Raw genomic sequence first — 25772 nt, 5'->3', positions numbered from 1 at the left:
AATAAAATTCAGTCTTACTATGGATCTCTGAAGTATAATCTTGAGTACTTTTCTATATTGAACTGCACCCTGAGTATACAATCAGCAAATCCCAAAGGTGGGAAATTACAGGTTATTTAGCAGATAAATTGTTAAGAAGGAGAGATGCTAATAGATTAAGACAGACTTAGAAGCAGGGGTAGGAGGGACTTCCCTGGCAGTCCAGTGGTTAGGACTCTGCACTTCCAATGCAGGAGTCTGGGGTTTGATCCATGGTTGAGGATCTTCCTGAATGCTACATGGTGTGGTCAAAAAAATTAAAATGCAAAAAAAGAATGTTTTTAAAGATTAGGTAGAGAAAAATAAGGTAGGGGTAGGGAATTATGATGTCTAGAGATGCAAACTTGGGTGACAGAATTATTAAGGGGAAGTCTTTACTATAAGAACAGGATGGTGCTGATAGAATTACTAAGGGAAGTCTTTACTATAAGAACATGACTGGTGCTGATAGAATTACTAAGGGAAGTCTTTAAGAACATGACTGGTGCTGATAGAATTACTAAGGGAAGTCTTTACTATAAGAACATGAAAAGTCTTTACTATAAGAACATGACTGGTGCTGATAGAATTACTAAGGGGAAGTCTACTATAAAAGCATGATAGTGGTTACTTTGTGGGGGAGAGTGCTGATCTATGTAGACATGAGATTAAGTTGTAAAAACAATGCTTTGGGATGATGTTCTAGAATAAATAACTGTTCTAGAATTAGGTAGTGGTGTTGGCATAATCTTCTGAGTACACTAAAAACTGACTATATACTTTAAAAAGTTGGATTTTATGGAATATATATCTCAATCAAAAAAAAAGGGACACTTTTATTTATAACAACCAAAGTTATTTAGATAGAAAAATCATCAAACAGAAATATAAGGACATAAAACCATTTGCATCAGGCAGCCTAGGGAAAGGGAAGTAAGAGATGTACACGAAAAGTCAGATTATGTGTAACAGTAAGTAAAAGGTACCTTAAGGGTCATTTAATCAAGATTTCCATGTATGAATATATTAATTATACAAAAACTGGGTTTTAATTTATATCCAAAGGAAACCACTTATAACCCTCATCAGCTTAATCATTTAATTCTAAAAGTTGGACAGTAAGATATTTCAACCTACTTGGGGGTTTAGTTCCTGTAATCATTTGCTTGGGAAATAAGACACACTCATGAATGTGGATAACAAGCACTTAGAACAGGATTTCAGCAAACACAAATGAACATCATGAGGAAATTCAAAATGAGGGAGATGGGTTACAAGGAGACATTTTTCATTTGCTTCCAATTCTGATTCTGTTTTTCAAAGAAGGTCCTGTGAAGTTCACATTTTGGAGCTCAAATCATGCACAGTAATTGGATATTTTAAACAAGTACTTCAACTAAGCCTAAATTAAATATCAATGGACCAAAACACGCGCAGGTCACATGTTCTAAAGCTATGCTTAAGATTCAAGGCACTCTGGCTAACAACTTGTTTTGGGACAGAATGAATTTAGAGGGTCACAGAGTTGAAAGATGAAGTTTCAGATGGCCAATGACTTGCACCCCCACCAAGTAGCCTGTGGGTAGTTACAATATGGCTTTCTGCTAAGCACACATATTTGGAATAAGGGTTAGGGAGTTTATCACACAGTAGGCTCTTAGTAACTGTGTTATGAAATAAATATAAAAAAAATAAAAAAATAATTTAAAAAAAAGAAATAAATATAAGACAGAAAATCATTATTCCTTCAAAATGTATGGGATCAGACCAGGTCAAGATTGGCCTACTTTGGGGGCCTCCTGGTGGCTCAGTGGTAAAGAATCCACCCACCACTGCAGGAGACACAGGTTCAATCCCTGGTTTGGGAAGATCCCACATGCCACAGAGCAACTAAGCCTGTACGCCAGAACTACTGAAGCCTGCGTGCCCTGGAGCCCTAGTGCTCCACAACAAGAGGAGCCACAGCAATAAGAAGCCCAGGCATTGCAACTAGAGAGTATTCCCCTGCTCACCGCAACTAGAGAAAAGCTCTCACAGCAATGAAGACCCCAAAATAAATAAATAAAAAGTTCTTAAATAAATGAAATAAAAGTTTTTAAGATGGGTCTACTTTCACCTTAGCTATGACTCCCTTTCTTTGCTTCCATTTGTAAGAAAACTATCTCCTCCCACTTTTTCTTGAAGCAGTCAAGCTTTCATAGCCGCCACGTCACCAAATCTACTCTTTTCAAGGCTAACAATGATTTGCATGTTACTAAATTTAATAGACACTGCCCAGTCCTCATCTTACCTGAACCATCAGCAGCATCTGGCTCTTTCTCTTCTTGACTTCATGTTGGGGAGTCAGGACTTCAATCCTCAGACCTCTCCTCTATTCACACTCTCTTCTAATCACATTTTAGCGACTCCATCATCTCTCATCACATTCAAAACTGCTGTCCCTTACAAATTTATAACTAAGGCCTGGACCACTCCCATGACCTCCAAATTCATTTATTGAATTGCCTGCTTGATATCTCCTCTTAGATGTTTAAAAGGTATCACAAACTCTGTATGTTTAAAACCAAACCCATGATCTTCTCCTACCCACCCCCTCCTTCCTCTTTTCATAGACTTCCAATCTCAGTCAATGGCAATGGCATGCTTTTAGTTGCTCAGGACAAGAACTTAGAATTATCTTTGACTCCTTTCTCTCATACCTCATTATCCAATCAGTGAGCTAGTGATGTTGCTTGTGCCCTCAAAATACATTAAAAAACTGACAATTTCTCGTTACCTCCACTGCTACTACTCTCTTCAAGTCACTTCTTGTCTGGATTACTGCAATCACCTTTTAATGGATTTCCCTGCTTATACAGTTGCCCCACTGCAGTTTTTTTTCTCATCAGCTAAACAGAGTAGCAAAAGTGATCCAGTGAAAATACGAGTTTTTATTTCTTTACTAGGAACTCTCCAATGACCTCTTATCTCAGGGTAGCCAGGAAGTAGTATATATTTGACACTGTTATCAATCTCACCCTTTCATATACTTCTAACCTCCACCTCCCACTTGTGCTCCAGCCACGGTAGATTCCTTGTTATTTTCAAACATGCCAGGAATACTTGCACTTACTGGTCCTTCTGCCTAGAGTTCTCCACTCCCAGATAATTCCTTGTGTCTTGACTCATTATCACCTCAGTGAGTCTTTCCCAGATTACCCTATGTAAATTATACCCACCCACAATATTCCTATCACTCCCCAACCAAGGTTCAAATTTTTCTCTACAGTTTTCAATATCATCTAAGATATTGATATAATGAACTATATTAATTTATTATGTTTAACTCAACCCATGAAAGGTATACTGTACTAACTCCAGTATACCCAGTATCTAAAATAGTTCTTGGACCAAAAAATAATTAAAATAAAAAATAAAATAGTTCTTGGCACATAGTATGCACTCAAGGAATGAACAGTGAACTATTTAAGTTTCCTAAAAGCTACATGTCTTTTATATTAAGAATTTTAAAGTTTCCAAACTAGACAGTAGAGAAAATACTCAATTGTAAAATGTCTGTTAATTTTAATATTCAATTGACCTAGAAATCAGTCAGTTCTACATTATTACTTTTTAATTGAGTCAAGCCACTTAATTAAATTAACTCCAAATGTGACACAACATGATAACAACTAATTTTCAGTAAAAGCTACAATCATGATTTGCCTTCTCCAAATATCCGTTCTCTCAGATAGTCCATCCGAGCATCCCTTGTTGACAGTGCCATGGAGTTCCATTCGAAATGAGGGATCTGTAAAAGAAGTAACGTAGTCTAAACGAAAGCTCGAAAGCAACAACAAAAAAGATCAGCGAAGGCTTCTAAGAATACTGAAAAGAGCTGTAAGGCCCTAAGACATTAGTTTACATAAGCATAGCCTTTGAACACTTTTTGGAAGGTTGTCCTTCATGACAACAGCTGGAAGACCCTTTTCTGCCTCAAAGCTTTCATGCTCCTAGTTCCTACAATAGCAAGAATGGACGCTTTTTCCTATGTGACTGTCCTATATTTATACACTAGCCTTTTTCTCTTATAACTCCATCCATCTCCATAGAGCCTCTCTTCATTGTAAGATAAATATAAAAATCAAGAGATTGTCTAGAGACAATTTAAAAACTGATTTTTATTTGCTATTCTTCAAAAAAAAAATGGAGAGTATTCTATTTCAGAGATATTTTAATATAGCTTTTCTTAATATTAAAAAAAAGGTAAATCTATAACTTTCACCTTAAAAGAGGATACATGTAAAACCAAAGTCTCTGGGGTTTTTAGAGGCTGAATTATATAAGTATTTCATACCTGAATCACATGATAGCCCAAAATTTCCAAATGTCGTTTTTTCATAGCAGATTTTCCTTTTAAATGAGGGATGTTTCTACAAAATGCTCTTGAATCCAAAAATTCCAAAGCGATCCTATATAAGAAAAATAAATATTTACTTCTGAAATTAAAGTGAGAAACTGAGTAATTACAAACATTTCAGAAACAAGGTGTATCCTTATAAACTAAATAAGCCAACTGAGTATGCTGCTGCTGCTGCTGCTGCTAAGTCGCTTCAGTCGTGTCCGACTCTGTGCGACCCCATAGATGGCAGCCCACCAGGCTCCGCCATCTCTGGGATTCTCCAGGCAAGAACACTGGAGTGGGTTGCCATTTCCTTCTCCAATGCATTAAAGTGAAAAGTGAAAGTGAAGTCGCTTAGTCGTGTCCGACTTCAAGACCCCATGGACTGCAGCCTACCAGGCTCCTCCATCCATGGGATTTTCCAGGCAAGAGTACTGGAGTGGGGTGCTATCAATGACAGGTAATCCTGTTCATTAGATTAAACCAAATTATAGTATCTACATGCTTTCATCTGTGTTTCTCTGTCCTGCATATATTTATTATTCACCTACCATATGTAAGGTACTGTGAGAGACATAAAAAGACACAGCTTATAGTCAAATGTATTAAAAAGCAGAGACATCACTTCGCTGACAAAAGTCCATCTAGTCAAAGCTATGATCTTTCCAGCAGTCATGTACAGATGTGAGAGTTGGACCATAAAGAAGGCTAAGTGCTGAAGAATTGATGCTTTTGATCTGTGGTGCTGAAGAAGACTCTTGAGAGTCCTTTGAACTGCAAGGAGATCCAACCAGTCCATCCTAAAGGAGATCAGTCCTGAATATTCACTGGAAGGACTGATGCTGAAGCTGAAGCCCCAGTATTTTGGCCACTTGATGTGAAGAGCTGACCCACTGGAAAAGACCCTGATACAGGGAAAGATTGAGGGCAGGAGGAGAAGAGGGTGACAGAGGATGAGACAGATGGTTGGATGGTATCATCGACTCAATGGACATGAATTTGAGCAAACTCCAGGAGATAGTGTAGGAAAGGGAAGCCTGCCATGCTGCAGTCCATGGGGTTGCAAAGAGTTAGACACAACTGAGTAACTGAATAACAACAAATAGTCAAACAAAGAACATAAGATATACAGCACATAACTGTAATTCAGTGTACAAAGCAGCTGTGTGGTTTTCAGAAAAGTATAGAGGCATGGGAGGTCCAAAGAAGAAGATACTATTTATTTCCAGTGAGGACAGTGGGAAGGTTAGTGCTTTAGAGACTGCTCAGCTTTGGACCGGAGAAGGCAATGGCATCCCACTCCAGTACTCTTGCCTGGAAAATCCCATGGATGGAGGAGCCTTGTAGGCTGCAGTCCATGGGGTCCCTAAGAGTAGGACAGGACTGAGCGACTTCACTTTCACTTTCCACTTTCATGCATTGGAGAAGGAAATGGCCACCCACTCCAGTGTTCTTGCCTGGAGAATCCCAGGGATGGGGGAGCCTGGTGGGCTGCCGTCTGTGGGGTCGCACAGAGTCGGACACGACTGAAGTGACTTAGCAGCAGCAGCAGCAGCTTTGGACATGAAGGATGGAGATTCAGGCAGAAAGCACAACAAAAGCAAAGGTATGTAGGTAGAATTTGTGACATATATGAGGAGTATATTCTACTATAAACAATCCTTGATAGTTGAACTCATTAAATTGTGTCCAATTTAACATTTAGATAATAAAATCTGAAGCTAAAAGAAAGTTACTTTTCAGCTCCTGGTGGCAGTCTTGATCCAGGTATTTGAGTATTTGATTCCAAGTGTATTTTTGGCAGTTTTTCCAAAGTTGTATTATGGCTTCCATAAGGAAGAGGGTTTCTCCTTTTATCCAAGATACACTCAAAGTCTATAAGGAAGCACAGGAATCAACAATATGAATCAGGTAAATTCTTATAGGTAAAATTTTAAGATATATCTTAAATATTTACACATGTATATAAAGACACACCCTCACAAACATGATGAGGTACCTCTCTAATTATCCAACTTCTTTCATTTATTTATTTATTTAGGCCACACCATGTGGCATGCAGGATCTTAGTTCCCCCTCCAGGCATAGAATCCACGTTCCCTGCTGTGGAAGTGCAGAGTCTTAACCACTGGACTGCCAGGGGAAGTCCCTATCCAACTTATTATATGATCCAAGAGCACCTCGTTGAAAATTGATCAATAAAAATCAACCAGTAAGTATTACCAAACTACTGGTTAACATGAGGGCTATAATTAGCACTGCACTAAACCAAATCACAGCTTCCTTGGTAGCTCAAACAGTAAAGCATCTGCCTGCAATGCAACCCAGGTTTGACCCCTGGGTTGGGAAGATCTCCTGGAGAAGGAAATGGCAACCCACTCTAGTACTCTTGCCTGGAAAATCCCATGGATGGAGGAGCCTCGTAGGCTACAGTCCATGGGGTCACAAAGAGTTGGACACGACTGAGCAACTTCACTTCACTTCAAGCCAAATCACATTAAGAAGTTTTATCTCAATCCTTTTAAATCTCTTGTTCACAGTCTGAGAAGCTAAACCAACTCATCAGAAAATTAGCAGAGACAAAGATTCAGGCAAGCATCCTGTCTTTCCTGTATGAACTGTACATCGGGTAACTAAACAGCTGACATAGGAAAGTTCTTTTTAGACAAAGTCCAGCTAATAAATGCAGAAGAAATGATAGATGCACAGTGTCATTACTTTGCTACCCCTGACGAATGATGCATTTAGATAATAATTTAAATGGCTGCTAAAATCATTAGGTGACAAGCTAAGGAGCAAACTTCCTAATGGAGGCACTGATGACCTACAAACACACTGATGAATCTTAATATAATAATAGTAAGACAACTAGAATTGTATGTCTTATGATAAGATGCAATAAGCACATACCACTTATGAAAGAGCTGGCAAAAAAAACCATCCCTACTGTCCCCAAACTAACCTGGTTGAATAATCTAGTCAAACCTCTAGATCTAACTATTGGTTTACAGGAAAAATGGGGGATGCAGGAGCATGTTGAATGACATCACAGAACTGCAACTGGAAAAGTTCAAAATATGAAAAAACAAAAAACTTATTTTCAATAAATAAACTGTAGAAGGAAAAAAGAAAGGTAGAACTTAAAAAGACAGATTACCCAAAGGTAAAATTTGGATTCCAATTTTAACAAACAGTAAAATACAACATATACAAGATAATGGAGATAAGATAATGGAGATAGTTAAATGTTGATAAGCAATATAATATTAAGAAATTATTATGAGTAGTTGTAGAGATGAAAATGATGGCACTATGGTTATATATCCTTTTAGATATACCTTTTGAAATGATATATTATCTGTGATTTGTTTGGAAAGGATCAGGTGGGATTCTGGTTAGTGAGTATTGATCATTTTTAATGCTGGATGAGGGTTCATTATACTATTCTCTCTATTTTTGTATACGTATACTATTCTATTTTTGTATATGTATTTTATGTATAAGTATTTTAATTTTTCCCATAATAAAAACAATGATAAAAGTATTTAAACCAAGAAAAAAAGAAACAAGGAATGAAAAGGAAGAGTGGATTTAATTACCTATTCTTAAGGGAAACTGAGGCACTGAAGCATCTTCAAGTTAATTATGAAACATGAAATATACTTTTCTCATTTTTAAGAGAATGAATTCTGGAGCTAGAATGCATAAGTCATTCTGGCTTTGCCATTTGTCAGCTATATAACCTTGGGCAAACAACAATGTCTCTGGGCCTCAGTTTCCTCATCTATAAAAAAGAGTATTTGCAAAACTTAAGGGGATATAATAAGCTTATTATATATAAAGCACTTAAGGGCTTGCCTGGTAGCTTAGTGGTAAAGAATCTGCCTGCCAATGCAGGAGACATTGGTTTGATCCCTGGTGTGGGAAGATCCCACATGCAACAGAGCAACTAAAGCCATGCACCACAATTACCAAGCCCATGTGTTCCTAGAGCCTGTGCTCACAACGAGAGAAGCCACTGCAATAAGAAGCGCACACACCGCAACTAGAGAGTAGCCACACTCACCACTGTTAGAGAAAAGCCCGTGCAGCAACAAAGACCCAGCACAGCCAAAAATAAATAAATAAAATTTTAAAATAAATAATGTCTAACATAATAATCAATATGTGAGTGTATTAATTACTATTGTTGTTATATGAAATTACAGCATTGTTTGAGAGATGCACATAGCAGCAAAAAACCTTAGTAAACTATAGCATACTCATTCAATGAAATATATACAGTTACTAAAAAGAATGTTGTGTATTTGTTGACATAGAAAAAATATTCACAATATATAAACAAAGTTGGGCTTCCCTGTGGCTCAGCTGGTAAAGAATCTGCCTGCAATGAAGGAGACCTGGGCTCGATCCCCGGGTTGGGAAGATCCCCTGGAGAAGGGAAAGGCTACCCACTCCAGTATTCTGACCTGGAGAATTCCACGGACTACTACTACAGTCCATGGGGTCACAGTCAGGCACGACTGAGCGACTTTCACTTTCACTTCACTTTTAAAGTCACATACTATAAAAAGTCATTTTGGTTTTAAAAAATCAGAATTTTTTAAGATACATATTGCTTGTACACATGAAAAAGTACTCCTTGTAAAATTTAGAAAGAAAACAAATGTCATTAAAAATGAAAAAAAAAAAAAAGCCAAAAAGAGAAAAACAGACACCAGAAGCAAACAGTGGTTGTATCATGGGTGGTTTTCCTTTTTTAGGTTATCTGTCCCTTGTCTATAAGCATGTGTTATGTATCATATAAGTAAGTGTTTTCTTCCCAATCTTAGTACCATTGTACTAAGTGGTACTAAATGATAATCATACCATTGTATTAAACGGTACTAAATGGTAATCATACAATTGTGTTAATTATACCATATCTTTACAAATATTACCAATTAAATCTTATTTTTAATGACACATATATTTTCACATAAAAATAAGCTACTTGACAACATAAGGTATTAATACAAATATGAACTGGCAATACAATGGGCTTGGGACATAATAATCCCAGTTTCCTGTTCAGTTCAGTTCAGTCGCTCAGTCGTGTCTGACTCTTTGCGACCCCATGAATCGCAGCACGCCAGGCCTCCCTGTCCGTCCCCAACTCCCGGAGTCCACCCAAACCCATGTCCATTGTGTCGGTGATGCCATCCAACATTCTCATCCTCTGTCATCCCCTTCTCCTTCTGCCCTCAATCTTGCCCAGCATCAGGGTCTTTTCAAATGAGTCAGCTCTCTGCAACAGGTGGCCAAAGTATTGGAGTTCAGCTTTAGCATCAGTCCTTCCAACGAACACCCAGGACTGATCTCCTTCAGAATGGACTGGTTGGATCTCCTTGCAGTCTAAGGGACTCAAGAGTCTTCTCCAACACCACAGTTTAAAAGCATTAATTGTTCGGCGCTCAGCTTTCTTCACAGTCCAACTCTCACATCCATACATGACCACAGGAAAAACCATAGCCTTGACTAGATGGACCTTAGTTGGAAAAGTAATGTCTCTGCTTTTGAATATGCTATCTAGGCTGGTCATAACTTTCCTTCCAAGGAGTAAGCGTCTTTTAATTTCATGGCTGCAATCACCATCCGCAGTGATTCTGGAGCCCAGAAAAATAAAGTCAGCCACTGTTTCCACTGTTTCCCCATCTATTTGCCATAAAGTGATGAGACTGGATGCTATGATCTTAGTTTTCTGAATGTTGAGCTTTAAGCCAACTTTTTCACTCTCCTCCATCACTTTCATCAAGGGGCTCTTTAGTTCTTCTTCACTTCCTGCCATTAAGGGTGGTGTCATCTGCATATATGAGGTTACTGGTATTTCTCCTGGCAGTCCTGATTCCAGCTTCTGCTTCCTCCAGCCCAGATCAAACCTATGCTCCCTACAAGTGGAAGCACAAAGTCCTAACCACTGGACTACCAGGGAATTCTCTGAAAATCTTCAAGATAATGAAATAACTTTTTTAAATTTTTAAAATTCCAGCTGATGAGATGATTCTATTTAGTCTGATTTTCTGAAAGTTGTTAATAACCTACCAAAGACTTACCTACTGTGTAGTAATAAGGTGTAAGAACGGAGGCTTTCACAAAATTGATTCCTCCCAGTACCTCTGCTAACATTTTATAAATCTGCTGTTGTGCTCCATTCATGCTGCCAAAATCTTCATGAAATAAAAACAGTTAGTTCACTTAAAATAATCAGTTTTTGAACGAAAATCATTCCACATCTACAAACTAAAAAATAAAGATTAATATTTCCAACAAGAGCCTTGCTGTACTAATAATACCATATGCAATGACATTAAATTCAATACAAGTTCTTTGGCTCTCTCCCAAAAGAGGTTTAGTGTCCTAAATATTAAGAAATTTTTATAACACAAATTTCATCTACAAAATGTTTCCATTAAACAAGTTATGGCACTCTTGGAATTCTGGTGTCATGATAGGTTCAACAATAAAAACCGTGCACTACCTAATAATGTGCTTTAGAATTAAACTTTACTTTCTGACCCAAAGAAAACTCAAACCTTTATTATAGTGTTGTTGACAGAAGCGGTCATGAAACCACGGAATCTGATATTCAGGACATTCCAAGCAGACTGCTCTATTTAATTCCATAAGACGAAATTGGATCTTCATATTTAGAGACGAATATATAACTGAAATTTAAAAAATACATTAATAGACTTTGAACTCAGCAAAGACAATTCATTTTTCACACTCATTTATCCCATTAATGACTGTAACTTTTATTTTCATATTATAAACTCATTTCATTTGTATATACATGTTCTATATTTTTAAATTATTACACTCAATGTGATCATTAGGACCAACATCTATGCTGTTCTCCCTAATTATGAATGTTAAAACCATATTTTTAAAAATACTGCCAAAGAATATTCATTGACCTAATATTCCACGTTTAGCAACTTATCCTAAGGAAACAAAGATGAGGACAATGTCAGATTCTATAAACAAAAAACAAACTAATGACATCAAAAAAAAATGTAATGGCATGGAAAATCTTTCAAAATATAGTTCAATGATAAAAGGCAACAGACAAAAGTCAATATATATATAATTCAAATTTTGTCTTAAAACATATAGATATATCAACATATATATATGAAGTCAGGAGACATAAAAGAAACATTCTAAAATATTAAAAATGGCAGTTTCACTTGGTGGTAAGATTATGAATAATCTTTCATTTTCTATTTTATACTGTTCTATATTCTACAATAATAAAAAAAAATCAGTATGAACATTTAAATGCTTAAGTAGGTAGGCAGAGCTGAAACTTGGATTTAAATATAAGTGATAATGTATTAAATTAAATTGTTGATACATACGTTCAAGTTGAGAATCTAATCTAGCTAAGAATTTGATGTTAAAAATTGCCTTCAATAGGTCTTCGGGAAAATACTGAAGCGTGGCCAAAGAGTAACCAAGAAACACTAACACGAGAGGATCCAATACACCTAAAACAAAATTACAAAAAAAATTTTTAATGTACAGCTGCTTCACATACATGTAAATACATACTTTATTCAGTAAAACCAGGTTTTTAAAAAATGATACGAACACAGCCTTGACAAAATTAATCTATACTCACAAGTAAGGATGGTAGTAAAGTGGTTACCTTTGGGTGGGGGAAGAACAAAAACGAAAGCCAGGAAGGTTACCATGCTCTTGATAATATTCTATTTTTTTGATCTGGGTACTGATTTCTTACATGATTCAATTTCTATAAATCCACATATACTGTGTATATATGTGTGCGTATATATATATATAACTGATGTATGAACATGTCTTCATTATTATTATACTTCCAATAAAAGTCTTTAAATTGCCTTGAAAAGAGAAAGACTGGAAACAAAAGGTCATACTACCAAGGCATCAGCCACTGCAACCACCTACAACGGTGCACCCGGAGGGGAATTCAGGATGAAGAAAAACCGGACACTGGCCCTAGGTAGCTAAGATTCACATCAGAGGAAAAATTTCAGTGAGCCCAGACTCTTGTATTTTATCACACATAGAAAAGCACTAAAATCACTAACTTGAGATGTCTGTTTCTGTGATTAACAGTAACTTTTGATGTTCAAGTACACGTGTTTGTTTTTGGTTTTGTTTTTCAATAAAAACTCCTATATATAATGGGGAAAAAAAAAAGAAACAAAAGGTCAGTAAAGTATGTAAAAATAAGAAAGGCCACCATTCTCTATATACTGATAATATTGCTCAGACTGTGTGGAGAATCATTCTAAGCACTTTATAAATACTACCTCATTTAAAACCTCACTTTAGTGTATAACAGGAATGCTTATTATCTCCACTTTATAAACCAACTGTACTGAAGCACAGAGAAGTTTAATGATGTGCCTCAGCATGATTGACTAGTGGAGGGTGAGATTTAACTTAGGAGAGTCCATCTCTGGAGTCTGAACCACTGGGCTATGCTGCTTTCTAGGGCTCTCAGACCCCCAGGCTGAGGACAGACATGTATGAAGATCAGTCTCATCTAGTACCTCCTCCATGACCGGTCAGCCAGCACCACACTGTGTATCCCAGAGGACAAGGCTTGCAGTTATTTACCTGATTTGCTTTATCCAAGAGGAATTTCCTTTCTCTCTTTCTTTTTTTTAAATTTTTTATTGGAGTATAGTTCATTTACAATGTTGTGTTAGTTTCTGAGGTACAGCACAGGGATTGTTATATATATATATATTAAAAAAAGAGATTATATACATATATTCTCTTCTTTCATACCCTTTTCCATTATAGTTCATTACAATACACTGAATACAGTTCCCTGTGCTATATGGTAGGAATTTGTTTATATACTTTATATATAGTAGTTTTTATCCACTAATCCTAAATTCCTAATTTATCCCTCCCACCTCTTTCCCCTTTGGTAACCAACCGTAAGTTTGTTTTCTATGTCACGAGTCTGTTCCTGTTTTGTCAATATGTTCATTTGTATGATACTTTAGATTACCCATATAAGTGATATCACAGGTGATATTTGTCTTTGATATTGATATTTGTCTTTCTCTGCCAAAAGACATTTCTGATGAGAGGGAAGGGATCACCTAAAATGCACCTTTAGCAGCAAATGTTCTTACAAAGGACAAAAAAAAGATGTTAAATCTTCCAATTGTTTTCCTGAGGCTATTTAATAAAGCAAGATCAAGTCACAAACAAGGTTACGTGATGATCTACCAGCAAAACTGATCTGTCAAAACGAATGTTTCTTTAAAATAAAGAAAAGTATCATTCCATAAATTACTTAAAATTCTGCTTTAGGTCTCCAAGAATTTTGCAATCATTTTCACAGTAAAGTCTTCAAAAATCAAAGCTGTACTTCTCAGACTCTCATCTCTTATATCCCTTATTTGAAGAAAAACAAAAAAAAGAATGTATTTTCATTTCCCTCTGGTTGTTGACACACAACTGAACAACCAAGAAAGCATATGCAAAGTCTCATCTTTCAATTTCAAGTCTCATCTTGCTATACATAGTTCTATGACTAAAAGGGGAGTATATATGAATGCCACACATGCATACATCTGTACATGAATAAACACACACATGTCACAGTCGCACTTTACTTGTCTATTAAAGACACAAAAATAGGTCAGATACTATCTGGCACAAAGATCCTACAAAAAATATACCAATGTCCACGAACATCATACTGACATCATTAATATATTTATACTGTCTCACACAGCCTGACTAGAGGTCTATATGCCTAGAGAAACATACCATAAAATAGAGCCTAACATCTTATGCTGGACACAGAAGCTCTCAGTTAAGTATTTGTTGCTTGGATAACAGAATGACTATTTCTTACTCTCCAGGCACAGCAAAAAGTTCTGAGGAAAGCCAGTTTCTTCTCCTATCAACTTGGTCTCCCTCATTCCATTCCTGCCACACTGAATCTGCTGTTCCTAAAAAGAAACCAAGCATGTTCTCACCTCACGGCCCTTTGCACTTGCTTTTCTTTATCCTGGGATGCTCCTCTCCAACTCTGGGCATGGGTCACTCTCTCACTTCATTCAATCCATGGTCAATGACGTCTCCTTACTCCATCTGGCCCGCCTCACTATCCTCCACCCTCCATGCCTACCCTGCTCTAGTGCTCTTAGAGTCTTATCACCAGTGGACCTTATGAACTTGCTTATTATGTACACCAATTTCACCCCGCCAGAAAGTAAACTCAATGACAGTAAAATCTATCTGGTTTTTACTCCCTCCTACATCTCCAGTGACTAACGACCACCTGACAGTAAGAACTTGGTGAATACTGACTGAAAGAGCAGTAACTACTGAGCCAGACATTTCACCTCTAAACTCTCACATTATCCTGACATGCAAGAAGAATGAGTCTGAGAAGAGAAGCCCCATAAAGCCTTTTTCTTTAAGGCCAAATAGAAACAAACATAATTCAGGACCAAAATAAATGAAAAGAAAAAAATAATTTCCTGTCTTTGCTGTCCTCACATACTGCTTCTGCTAAGGCCAGTAGTAGGAAGGAATATTTCTATTCCACTTTTTTTCTGGTACTAAAACACTATTTAGACTTTTTAAAGAGACATAATAATCAGTCCCAAAGCAACAACCTTTCTGACAATTAATAAATATCTATAAAGGATCTTAAGAAATATTTGTTTTCTATTAAAAAAAACAAAACTATTAAAATTGACAAAAACAATCACATGTTATATGTCTCCAGAAATGATAAAAATATCAGATATACAGCTCCACATACAAAACATTTTTTGCTGAAAATGTTTACTCTGAATCTAACCAAGCATCTATAACTAACTTCCAGTTTACTAGGGATACAGATGATGGAGGAGCAAGTTAAAAGAAAGCACTCAAACAAATCCAGAATGGGGCACAACCCATAATAAATGGCCAACCCCTTTTACAAAAAAAATATCAAGAGAAAAAAAGATAGGGAGAAAGTGATGTAGCCCAACATTAGTTTCTTTAAAAAATTTATCAAAGAAAATTTGGTGACAGTTGGGAAATTTTTATTATGGATTGAGTAGGCAGTAGCTTCCCAGCTGGCTTAGAAGGTAAAGAACCTGCCCACAATGCAGTAGACGCAGGAGACGCGGGTTTGATCTCTGGGTTGGGAAGATCCCCTGGAGAAGGGAATGGCTACCCACTCCAGTATTCTGGCCTGGAGAATTCCATGGACAGCAGGCTATGGGGTCACCAAGAGTTGGACATGGCTGAGTGACTAATACTAGGTAGTAAGTGGTACTTGTTCGTTTTCTTAAGTGTGATACTGGCATTGTGTTTGCATAGGAGAATGTCCTTATAACCTGAAGTATTTAGGGCTGGCACTTCAAATGGTTCATCATATACACAGACAAACACACACACACACAAACACACAGAGCAAATCTGGCAAAATGTTAGAGAGATAACCTACTGGAATGAGTGAACCTTGACTGGATCCTGTGTCCAAAATAATCACTGTAAATAAAGTATTTTGGGAATAATGAGGGAGACTTAAAAATAGATTGTATACTACATATTGTTGTTGTTTAGTCTCTAAGTCATGTCTGACTCTTTTGCAACCCTATAGATAGTAGCCCTCCAGGCTCCTCTGTCCATGGGATTTCCCAGGCAAGAATATTGGGGTAGATTGCCATTTCCTTCTCCAGAGGATCTTCCAATCCAAGGATCTTCCAACCCTGTCTCCTGCATTGCAGGCAGATTCTTTACTGACTGAGCTACCAGGGAAGCCGTATATTATATATCAGGGACAACTAATTTTCTCTATGTGATAACAGTATTGTGGTGACTTAGGAGATCATTATTCTTAGGAGGTCTAAGCAATTAAGCAATTAGATGTAAAGATTCACATTGCCTACAACTTACTTTGAAATGGCATAGAAAAAATGAGAGCAAGAGAAACAATAAAGCAAATATGATAAAATGTGAACAATTACTGAATCTACCTAGTGAGTTCATAAGTGCTACTTGTTCAATTCTCTACTTTCTAATGCAAGCTTGACATTTATCATAATAAAAAAGTTTTAAAAAATGGATCCAAAACATTTTTTTGAAGGTATAAAACTCATGGATATTTTTGTTATCCTTTAAAAGAGCGGTATGTCTTAAGAGTAGTAGCAACAGTATTCTCCAACCTCCTCATCCAGGTAGTACTAAACAATATACCTACTTAAGTAAGAATTAAGGTGTTGAATGCAAGTTCCAAAAAATTCATCCCTTTGAGGTGGATCATAGTTCAGGGTGCTGAATGGAAGAATAATAGCAAGAATTGCAAAAGGATGAATCTGTAAAAAATAGAACAAAAAAATTACTGTTTAAAAAACCTCAGCAAAACAAAACAAAATTTAGCCTAATTATTATCCTAAGTAGAACTCTTTATCAAACAAGCCTATAGTTAAATGAACATGCCCACAGTTAAATGACACATGTATCACTGTTAATAAGTTCTCTACCTGGCTATAATCTATTTAATTCCATCACTAATCTCTAGTAACTCTAAATATTAATGTAGAAAAAAATAAATCAGATAAGTTACAAATTGATTTTATAAGTATAAAATTCTGTTCCAGAATTCCTTAGTCATTGAAATGACAAAAAGATAGTATCACTAATTTCCATGATATAAGTGCATTTTATAGACTCATCATATAATAAGAAAGCTTCCTAATTTATAATAATAATCAGACTTCATTTTTCTTTCATTCTTTTTTTTAAGTTCATTCATCCAATACTTAATAAACAGCAGGCACTATGCTAGGCAAAAAGATAGACTTTTATTTTTACTTATTAGAAACACTGTCTTCTAAGTAAAAACATATTCTGATATATATAATTGATTTTCTCATATAGTTCAAAAAGCATCACTGGGGCTTCCCTGGTGGCTCAGCGGTAAAGAATTCGTCTGCCAAAGCAGGAGACACGGGTTCCATCCCTGGCCTGGGAAGATCCCACATGCCATGGGAAAACTAAGCCCATGTGCCACAACTACTGAGCCTGTGCTCCAGAGCTTGGGCTCCAAGCAACAAGAGAAGCCACTGCAATGAGAAGCCCATACCTCGCAACTAGAGAGTAGTCCCTAACTAGAGAAAAGCCCATGGAGCAACTAAGACCCAGCACAGCCAAAAATAAATAAATTAACTAAAAAAAAAAAAAACAAACAGCATTTTACAAGTTCCAGAAATAAAACTGTAAGAAGACACACAGTGACAATTCAATTATTCTAGACTCTGATGCTGGGAGGGAGTGGGGGCAGGAGGAGAAGGGGATGACAGAGGATGAGATGGCTGGATGGCAACACTGACTTGATGGACATGAGTCTGAGTGAACTCTGGGAGTTGGTGATGGACAGGGAGGTCTGGCGTGCTGCGACTCATGGGGTTGCAAAGAGTTGGACATGACTGAGTGACTGAACTGAACTGAACTGAAAGTCAGTGAAGACCTACAATTTTCTCAGTTTTCACATTTATCTTACTCTTTTGAATAGTTTTAAATAGTAAAAGTATCATAGGATTATAGAAAATAAGAAAAAGAAAGCAAAAATCATACATCTCCATTATCCTAACACAACTATTATTATTTACCAGAAACTAGAGCTTAATTTTTAAACTTCAAATTCCAGTCAAGTTCTTCAAGCACTTATTATAAACATTTATGGTTCTAGAAGTAGACAATAATATGCAACATTTCAATTTCACCTTTTCAATCTGTTGAAGGACCACTGAGGCTATCTTATCAAGTAGTGAAGTACTGAGGTAGTTGGTTCTAGAAATGAAAGATGCAATCCCTGCAACATTGATGTAATTCATTTCATCCATCAGACGCTGTAAGGTAACAACTGTTTCTTCAAGAAGTGAATCAGCAAACCAGTCTCCTTTTAAAGATTTAACTTCTTCCCATAACAGATTCAAACTTTTACATTCTTGTAGTCTCTGATGACCATAGTGATCTAATTTTTGAAGTACTTTCAACTGTTTCGCAGGAATATTATTCAGATACACGTGATCATACTGAATACATCTTAAAACAGATGTTGCAAAAATATTCAGGTCATATAGGTCACACTGTGGCAAAACTGCTTCAATCTGAGACATCCTCACTTCGTCCAGGTGAGCAGAAGGAAGCATCGAAAGAGCATAGACCAGGATGGAAATCTCACTAGGTATGACACTGACTTTCAAATAACTACAAAGAAAGAAGGAAAAATAAAAAGAACAGAATGAATCTATCAGCAACAAAACTTAGTTGTAAGAATTAAAACGTGAATATATAATTATTATTACACTTAATAGGTGTGACAGTTTTAAAATATAATTTGAAAAGGGTTAGGGGCTTCCCTGGTGCTCAGTGGTAAAGAATCCGCCTGCCAATGAAGGACATGAGTTCGATCCCTAGTCCAGAAGATCCCACATGCCTGGATCAACTAAGCCTGTATGCTACGACTACTGACCCTGTGCTCTAGAGCCTGGGAGCCTCAACTGCTGAGCCCACATGCCGCAAATACGAAAGCCCTTGCACCCTTAAAGCCCATGCTCCACAAGAGAAGCCACAGCAATGAGAAGCCCAGGTACCACAACTAGAGTAGCCCCTGCTTGCCACAACTAGAGAAAAGCCTGCACAGCAACAAAGACCCAGAACAGCTAAAACTAAATGAAAATAAAATCAATAAAAAGGGTTAGATAAATTCAAAGATGACAAGTTTTATAAAGGCTTACTAAGGGAAGCCTTAAGATGTTCTAAAGCATATCCTCATTTTTTATGCAAAAATAAAACCATAGTCCCTGACAAACAAAAGGTCAACATTAGAAAAATGTCTGCAGGGTTGTTGCGAGAGACAGAATTTGGACTGAATTTCTGGATATGACCTGTCAGAAGCTGGTATGATCTAGAACAGGCAAAGAGTAACCACTCAATAACAGTGATCCCCTTCTTCTGCAACATAAGAAGCCCAACCTTAAAAAAAAAAACAGACAAAAAAGACAAACACAGAGCATACAGTCCCTTCTCTTCTCCTTTCCCAAATCCCTATGCTTAGACACCCACCACCAGGACAGCAGTTGTTAAAATACAAATTAAAAACTGGGAGCTTTTAAACCATCTTTTAAGTTTAGAAGTACTGGAAGAGATAATCAAATATAAATTAAAAGAAAACAGATTTACTTTTAAACATATTAAGTTAGCATATTAAAATAATGATGATATTCAAGGCTAGCAAGGGTATATTGATGCAGATTTTCTCATTCACTAATAGTAAATTTAAAAAGTTGGTGCAACCTTTTTGGAAAGTAATTTAGCAGTATAGCTTAAGAACTTTAAAAGTAATTACATCATTTGACATGATCAATCTTTGTCTAGTAAACTAGCCTAAGAAAATAATCTAAAATGAAGGCAAAGATTTTATGTTACGTTATTCATCACATTTTTTTATGTGGCTAAAATTTGAAAACAGTCTACATACCCAGGAAGGGGGATAGTTAAGGTAATTATGATACAGTCATATAATGGGCAATATCCAATCACTAAAAATATTTACAAATAGCTTTAAATGATGTAGGAAAATGCTGTTAATGTTAAGCATGTGGGAGGAGGAACACAAAACTGTACGTTCCTGATTCTCAGCTATGAAAAAAACATATAGATGATATATACCACAAGCAAATAAACCAACCAAATAAACCAAACTGTTCACCATAAATGAAAGGGCTTACAAATGATTATTTTCTTCTTTATACTTTTTTCTGTTTTCAAAATGATTTTTTTTTCACATGAGATGGGTCCCGTGTTGACCTCATAACAGATATGAGGGAAGCACATCTCACACAATAGTGTGAACACCCAATTACTATGCTTATGAACTACAATCAAAATGATTTTCACTTAATATCTGGCCCACTGCCTGACACAAAGTAGGTACTCAATAAGTACTAAATAAGTATTTTATTCTTATAACCACAAAAAATTAATATGCTATTTTATATAAAGAAAAGAAAGACCTAAAGAGTTGCATTTGTTTACAGAATTGACCCAGGGGGTAGGAACTCTCATTATTTGCCAATCTTGTGATACTAATCTGAAAATAAACCTCCAAGAGACACAAACATGCCAGACTCCACCTGATGCTTTCCTTATGGTGTTCCCTAAAATTCCAAAACTTACAACAGATGCAATTGCGTTTATTTACATTCTACCACAAATCTACCAGCATGGCTAAAATAAAAATGTACCAAGAGTTGGTGAAGATCTCAAGAAACAGGAATGCTCACATTTTGCTAGTGGTAAATAAACTGGTACAGTCACTTTAGAAAACTATTTAGAGTTCCCTGGTGGATTAGTGATTAGGATTCCGGGTTTCACTGCTGTAGCCCGGGTGCAATCCCTAGTTGGGAAACTGTTAAAGAAAAAGAGACAAAAGAGAAAACTATTGAGCAGGATCTGCTGAAGGTGAACATATAGTAACATATGTATAATCAAGAATCACACTCCTCCGTAAATACCCACGGAGATGTACACATATGTTCACTAAGAGATACGAATGAGGTTGTTCACCACAGCAGCATTTATAATAGCCAAAACTGGAAATAAATCAAATATCAACATTAAAATAGACTTAAAAAAACCTGTTACGTTCTTACAAGACTATATAGCAAACACATGGGTAAATCTCATAAATAAAATGTTAAACAAAAGAAGCAAGGCACTAAACAGGCAAAACTAGTCCATGCAGTTAGAAGCAGGGACAACAGTTAGCCTGGGGAAGGGGGTAGGTAGGGGCAAAGAGGAGGGAGTAGGGTCATGAGGAGGGGATATGTCTATTTTATGTAGATAGTTCAATATATCATCTTTTTTTTTTTTTTAAAGAACATATTATTCCAGTACATGAATTCCCTGGGTTCCCCAGATAGTTTCAGGAGATACTCACACAAACATTTATGTGAACTACTTTAACTAGATTGTATTCCTTCGCACCAACCTGCTCTGAAGCGGGGGAAGGGTTACATTTAAAATAGAGGTACATACAGAGGTATGTCGGAGTAGGCAATGGCACCCCACTCCAGTACTCTTGCCTGGAAAATCCCATGGACGGAGGACCCTGGTGGCCCGCAGTCCATGGGGTCGCTAAGAATCAGACACGACTGAGCGACTTCACTTTCACTTTTCATTTTCATGCATTGGAGAAGGAAATGGCAACCCACTCCAGTGTTCTTGCCTGGAGAGTCCCAGGGATGGGGGAGCCTGGTGGGCTGCCGTCTATGGGGTCGCACAGAGTCGGACATGACTGAAGTGACTTAGCAGCAGCAGTAGCAGCACAGAGGTATGTAAGGGCTCTTGCTATGCGGAATTACTAAACTTCAACACCGCCATATCTGCTTCAAATTTTTTAATAAAGTAAACAAAACGTTACCGGTAAAGTGAAATCTCCTGTGATGCTCCCACTCCTGTCTTACTTTTCTGTTAGCATACCTGTAGGCCAATAGTATTGTATAATTTACTATTTTAAGAAACACTGTACTGACCAAATAAATCATGTCTCTGGGCCAGTTTATGATACCTAATTTAGAGCATAATTATGTTAAATTCTTAATTCAGAGGCTATATGAAAGTGGATGTTATTAATAAATATGGAGTGAAGAAACAATCCTGTATTTAATCACCTTGATAAGAAACCTATTTAAGAAAACAGTGAACCTTCTTGTAACATATCTAATATGCTAAATTCTCACCTGATAAAGTGCTACCTCTTATTCCTCAGTTCAAATCCTTAACCATAATAGCATATCATTTTATTACAGCAAAAATCATTTTCAATTATATATCAGTCTTGATTACAGCATAAAGTCACATGCCTGGTCTTTCAAAAATCACAGTAAGAAATCAAACTAGTATGGGAAAAACAGAGGGGGAAAAAGATTAATCTGGTTTTAACTTCATTCAAGTCATTATTTTGATCTTTAAAGTCAAAATTTTTAATTGGAACACTCCATCTTAAAGTAAAATAAAAATCAATGGAAAACTGAATAACTTCTTTGTTGAAACAGGAATGCTATATTCATAGAAATGCAAAAATTTTTTAATTATAAAAGGGAAATCATATGAAAATACTTTACTAACATTGCCACCACATATTTTCGTTTTAAAATTTTAAATTTTAATATGCCTTGGACCTCCTGGATAGCTCAATGATAGAGAGTCCACCTGCCAATGCAGGAGACACAGGTCAGATTCCCGATCCAGGAAGATCCCACATGCTATGGAGCAACTTGAGCCCATGTGCCACAACTACTGAACCTGTGCTCTAGAGCCCAAGAGCCGCAACTACTGAGCCCACACGCCACAGCTACTGAAGTCTGTGAGTCTAGAACCTGTGCTCAGCAACAAGAGAAGCCATCGCAATGAAGCCCGTGCCCCACAACTAGAGTAGCCCCATTCACTTCAATTAGAGAAAAGCCCAGGCAGCAATGAAGACCCAACACAGCCAAAAATAAATACATAAATTTTAAAATAAATTAATTACATTTTAATTATTCCTTAAAACAGGTAAGTAAGCAGACTAAAAACCTACAAATGTGAGTACTCCTAAATGGAGCTTTGCCTTCTTCAGCAGCTCTAATCTTTTCATGGATGGTCATTCCATTCCTGCAGGGAAGGAGAATGGCTTGGTTTTATGTGTTCACGCCCTAGAGCTCTCATCACCCCACTGACCTCACTTCCATTTGAAAATATATCAAGCACAAGCACTGGCAGAATGGCAAGGCAGCAAGATAAGCGTCTTCATAACTTTAATAATAATCTACCCATTTCTGTTTTCAAAAGTTCCAACAACTTTTATATAACTAAACTAAACTTGTACATAACTAAACAAAACAGGCTAGATTATACAATGAAAGACTTAAACACATCTATTTTAATCTTACCTAAGCAGTAATTCTCTGAGTTTCACAAAAAGCTCTTTACTTTGAAAATGTAGAAAAATCAACGCTTGAGTTATTCTCAACAACTCTACTGGTTTATAGTTATCCAAATGTTTATGCAGAATTGAAGTAATCCTAAAAAGAATGATAAAACATGTATTATAACCAGTTCACTCATGTACTATTATTAAACTTTTACTGAGGAGCTGTTTCATGCTAGACATGCTCTATGCTAAAGAAATAGCAATGAATGACCCAAGGTTTTCTGTTCTTGAAGAACTGTCTCAAGATGATGACAAAAATGTAAAATGATTTTTCTTCCTTAAATCCAGGATGGTCCTCTAATGGAGATGCTTAAAAGCAATGAAAAATGCAAACAGTCAATAAATTGGAGGAACTAGGGCAGTAGGAATATTTTTTAAAAGAATATATAATACACAATGAAATAATAAATATACACAGTCTGAACCACATGTTTGTTTTTTCTTAAATCTCAAGTTTAAAAAGCCAATACGTTGCAGTATGATTTCAAGGTAACAACTATAATATGAAACAATTCAAGTTCATGTAGATAGATGTTAACCGTTCTGCAGAAACTGTCCTTTTAAAAAGTCACTTGTGCTTTATGCTCTTCACTTTCCTAGATTATGATCCTCTGCCCGAGAATAAAAATAGCAGCAAATGAAATGAAAGATGTTGTAAACAATTAAAAACCTGTTCTGAAAAATTATTTAGAAAATAAACAATGACTTAAATGTTAATTCCTTATTTCTTCAAAACCAAGATTATAGGGAAAAAATTTTTTTTTCTCAAAAAAAAAAAAAGCAACTTATGAATGTCAACTAAACTTAACACCAAAAATTTCAGGGAAGTATACTTTTTAATCAGACGTAAATTTCTGCTTTCCATCTCTTCCATTGCTCCCATCACTGCCAGGGCCTGCTGGCCAGTCAGCTCCTCTGACATCAATAATATAGTTGATTTAAGTCTAGAAGGAAAGAAAAATATGTTAGAAAATTAATGACTAGTTTATTAAATTTTTATAAATAACAGTTCTTAGGCAATAAATAGAAATGATATAAACAAAAACTAAATTTAAAAAATACATTAAATATATAATTCTAATTTTCTCCCCACCTAATTGGGGATAACACAAAATATTATTAAATAAAGAAAAATGTATTTTCTTCAAAGAAACTAAGGCCTCAGCATAATCTTAAACTGTCTCTTAAAAAATATAAGTAACATGTTTTTAATTAATGATTTTCAAATAAAGTATGGTTTCATTGGCTATAAAATACAATAATTCAATGAAATTATTCAGTAGGAGAGAGCTATAGAACAAACAATTGATATTTCAATACTGTCCCAATTTTTTAAAACTTAGGAAGATCTGACCAGGAAGTCACCATACCTACATATGAATAGAAACCTTAACACTAAGTACTTCTTATAACACTATAAACTGAATATTTACAAAGATGGTCCATTTTGAAATCATCCAAAGTAGTGCAGTGATAAGTATATAAGTGTCTCTTAGAATAATTTAGAAGGCTAGTCCAAAATATGAAATTTGAAGAAAGCATGGCAAACTAATTCTCTATTCATCCTGGATAGTCCCACACCATCCTTTTCACTAACCTTATCAAGTATTTCAAACCCAGCTTCTTCCCATAGCTTTTCTGCAACCATTTTAATCCACATTTTTCTCTCACTTTTCTGTCTGCCCACAGCAATTACTATCTATATCTATTTTTTAGTATACTCATAAACTATATTGACGTTGTCATGGTATTTACATATTTCTATCCTTCCAAGTGGAATAAAAATTTCCTGAAGTCAGAGACTCAAAAATTTGTACTACCCTGGCATAAGAGATTTTAACAGTACTTGGTGACAAGAAAAAACTTCCAATAAAAGTTTTTTTAATAATCATCTTATTTCCATCTTGATCCAGTCTCCTAAAATGTACCCTTAAATTTCTTCATGTAATTTAGAAGACTCCCAAAAACTCTCTATGAAGTCTTTGCTAACAGAAACAAGGACAGCTACATATACCCAATATGCAATTCCTGGAACCCCTGCTTAACTGAATCTACTAATCACACTTAATCTGTCTGCTCATACCTAGTAATCGTATATTAATTTAATATTTGCTCGTCTTTACAGGGGCTTCCTTGGTAGCTCAGTGGTAAAAAATCCACCCGCCAATGCAGGAGACACAGGTTGAATCCCTGGGTCAGAAAGATCCCCTGGAGAAAGAAATGGCAACCCACTCCAGTATTCTTGCTGGGGAAATCCCATGGACAGAGGAGCCTGGGGGGCTACAGACCATGGGGTCACAAAAGAGTGGGACACTACTTAGTAACTAAACCACC

General features: G+C 36.3%; 1 protein-coding gene and 1 non-coding gene across 5 annotated transcripts in view; both read right to left on the bottom strand.

The window, feature by feature from the left end:
• Positions 1 to 2928: 2928 nt before the first annotated feature.
• FASTKD1 (FAST kinase domains 1) overlaps positions 2929 to 25772 on the bottom strand; it is a 36635-nt gene continuing 13791 nt past the window's right edge. For 3 of the 4 annotated variants that reach the window (XM_005202328.5, XM_005202327.5, XM_059874384.1), the window contains 10 exons: positions 24272 to 24382; positions 23398 to 23529; positions 18184 to 18670; positions 16659 to 16773; positions 11800 to 11928; positions 10972 to 11103; positions 10492 to 10605; positions 6136 to 6274; positions 4355 to 4469; positions 2929 to 3808 (listed from right to left, as the gene is read on the bottom strand). In XM_005202328.5, the coding sequence (XP_005202385.1) occupies positions 3713 to 3808; positions 4355 to 4469; positions 6136 to 6274; positions 10492 to 10605; positions 10972 to 11103; positions 11800 to 11928; positions 16659 to 16773; positions 18184 to 18670; positions 23398 to 23529; positions 24272 to 24382 (1570 nt within the window). In that variant the 3' untranslated portion in view covers positions 2929 to 3712. The remainder of the gene's footprint in view (positions 3809 to 4354; positions 4470 to 6135; positions 6275 to 10491; positions 10606 to 10971; positions 11104 to 11799; positions 11929 to 16658; positions 16774 to 18183; positions 18671 to 23397; positions 23530 to 24271; positions 24383 to 25772) is intronic. The other variant, NM_001102031.1, reaches the window with a different exon arrangement.
• Positions 20250 to 20356, bottom strand: LOC112443678 (small nucleolar RNA U13). The gene has a single exon (XR_003032088.1). It is a non-coding gene; the product is annotated as a small nucleolar RNA U13 (small nucleolar RNA).

The sequence above is a fragment of the Bos taurus genome, chromosome 2 (genome assembly GCF_002263795.3).
Source record: "Bos taurus isolate L1 Dominette 01449 registration number 42190680 breed Hereford chromosome 2, ARS-UCD2.0, whole genome shotgun sequence".
In the NCBI taxonomy this organism is placed as follows: domain Eukaryota; kingdom Metazoa; phylum Chordata; class Mammalia; order Artiodactyla; family Bovidae; genus Bos; species Bos taurus.
The sequence above is the reverse complement of the archived record's forward strand: the minus strand, read 5'-3'. Positions and strand labels throughout refer to the sequence as shown.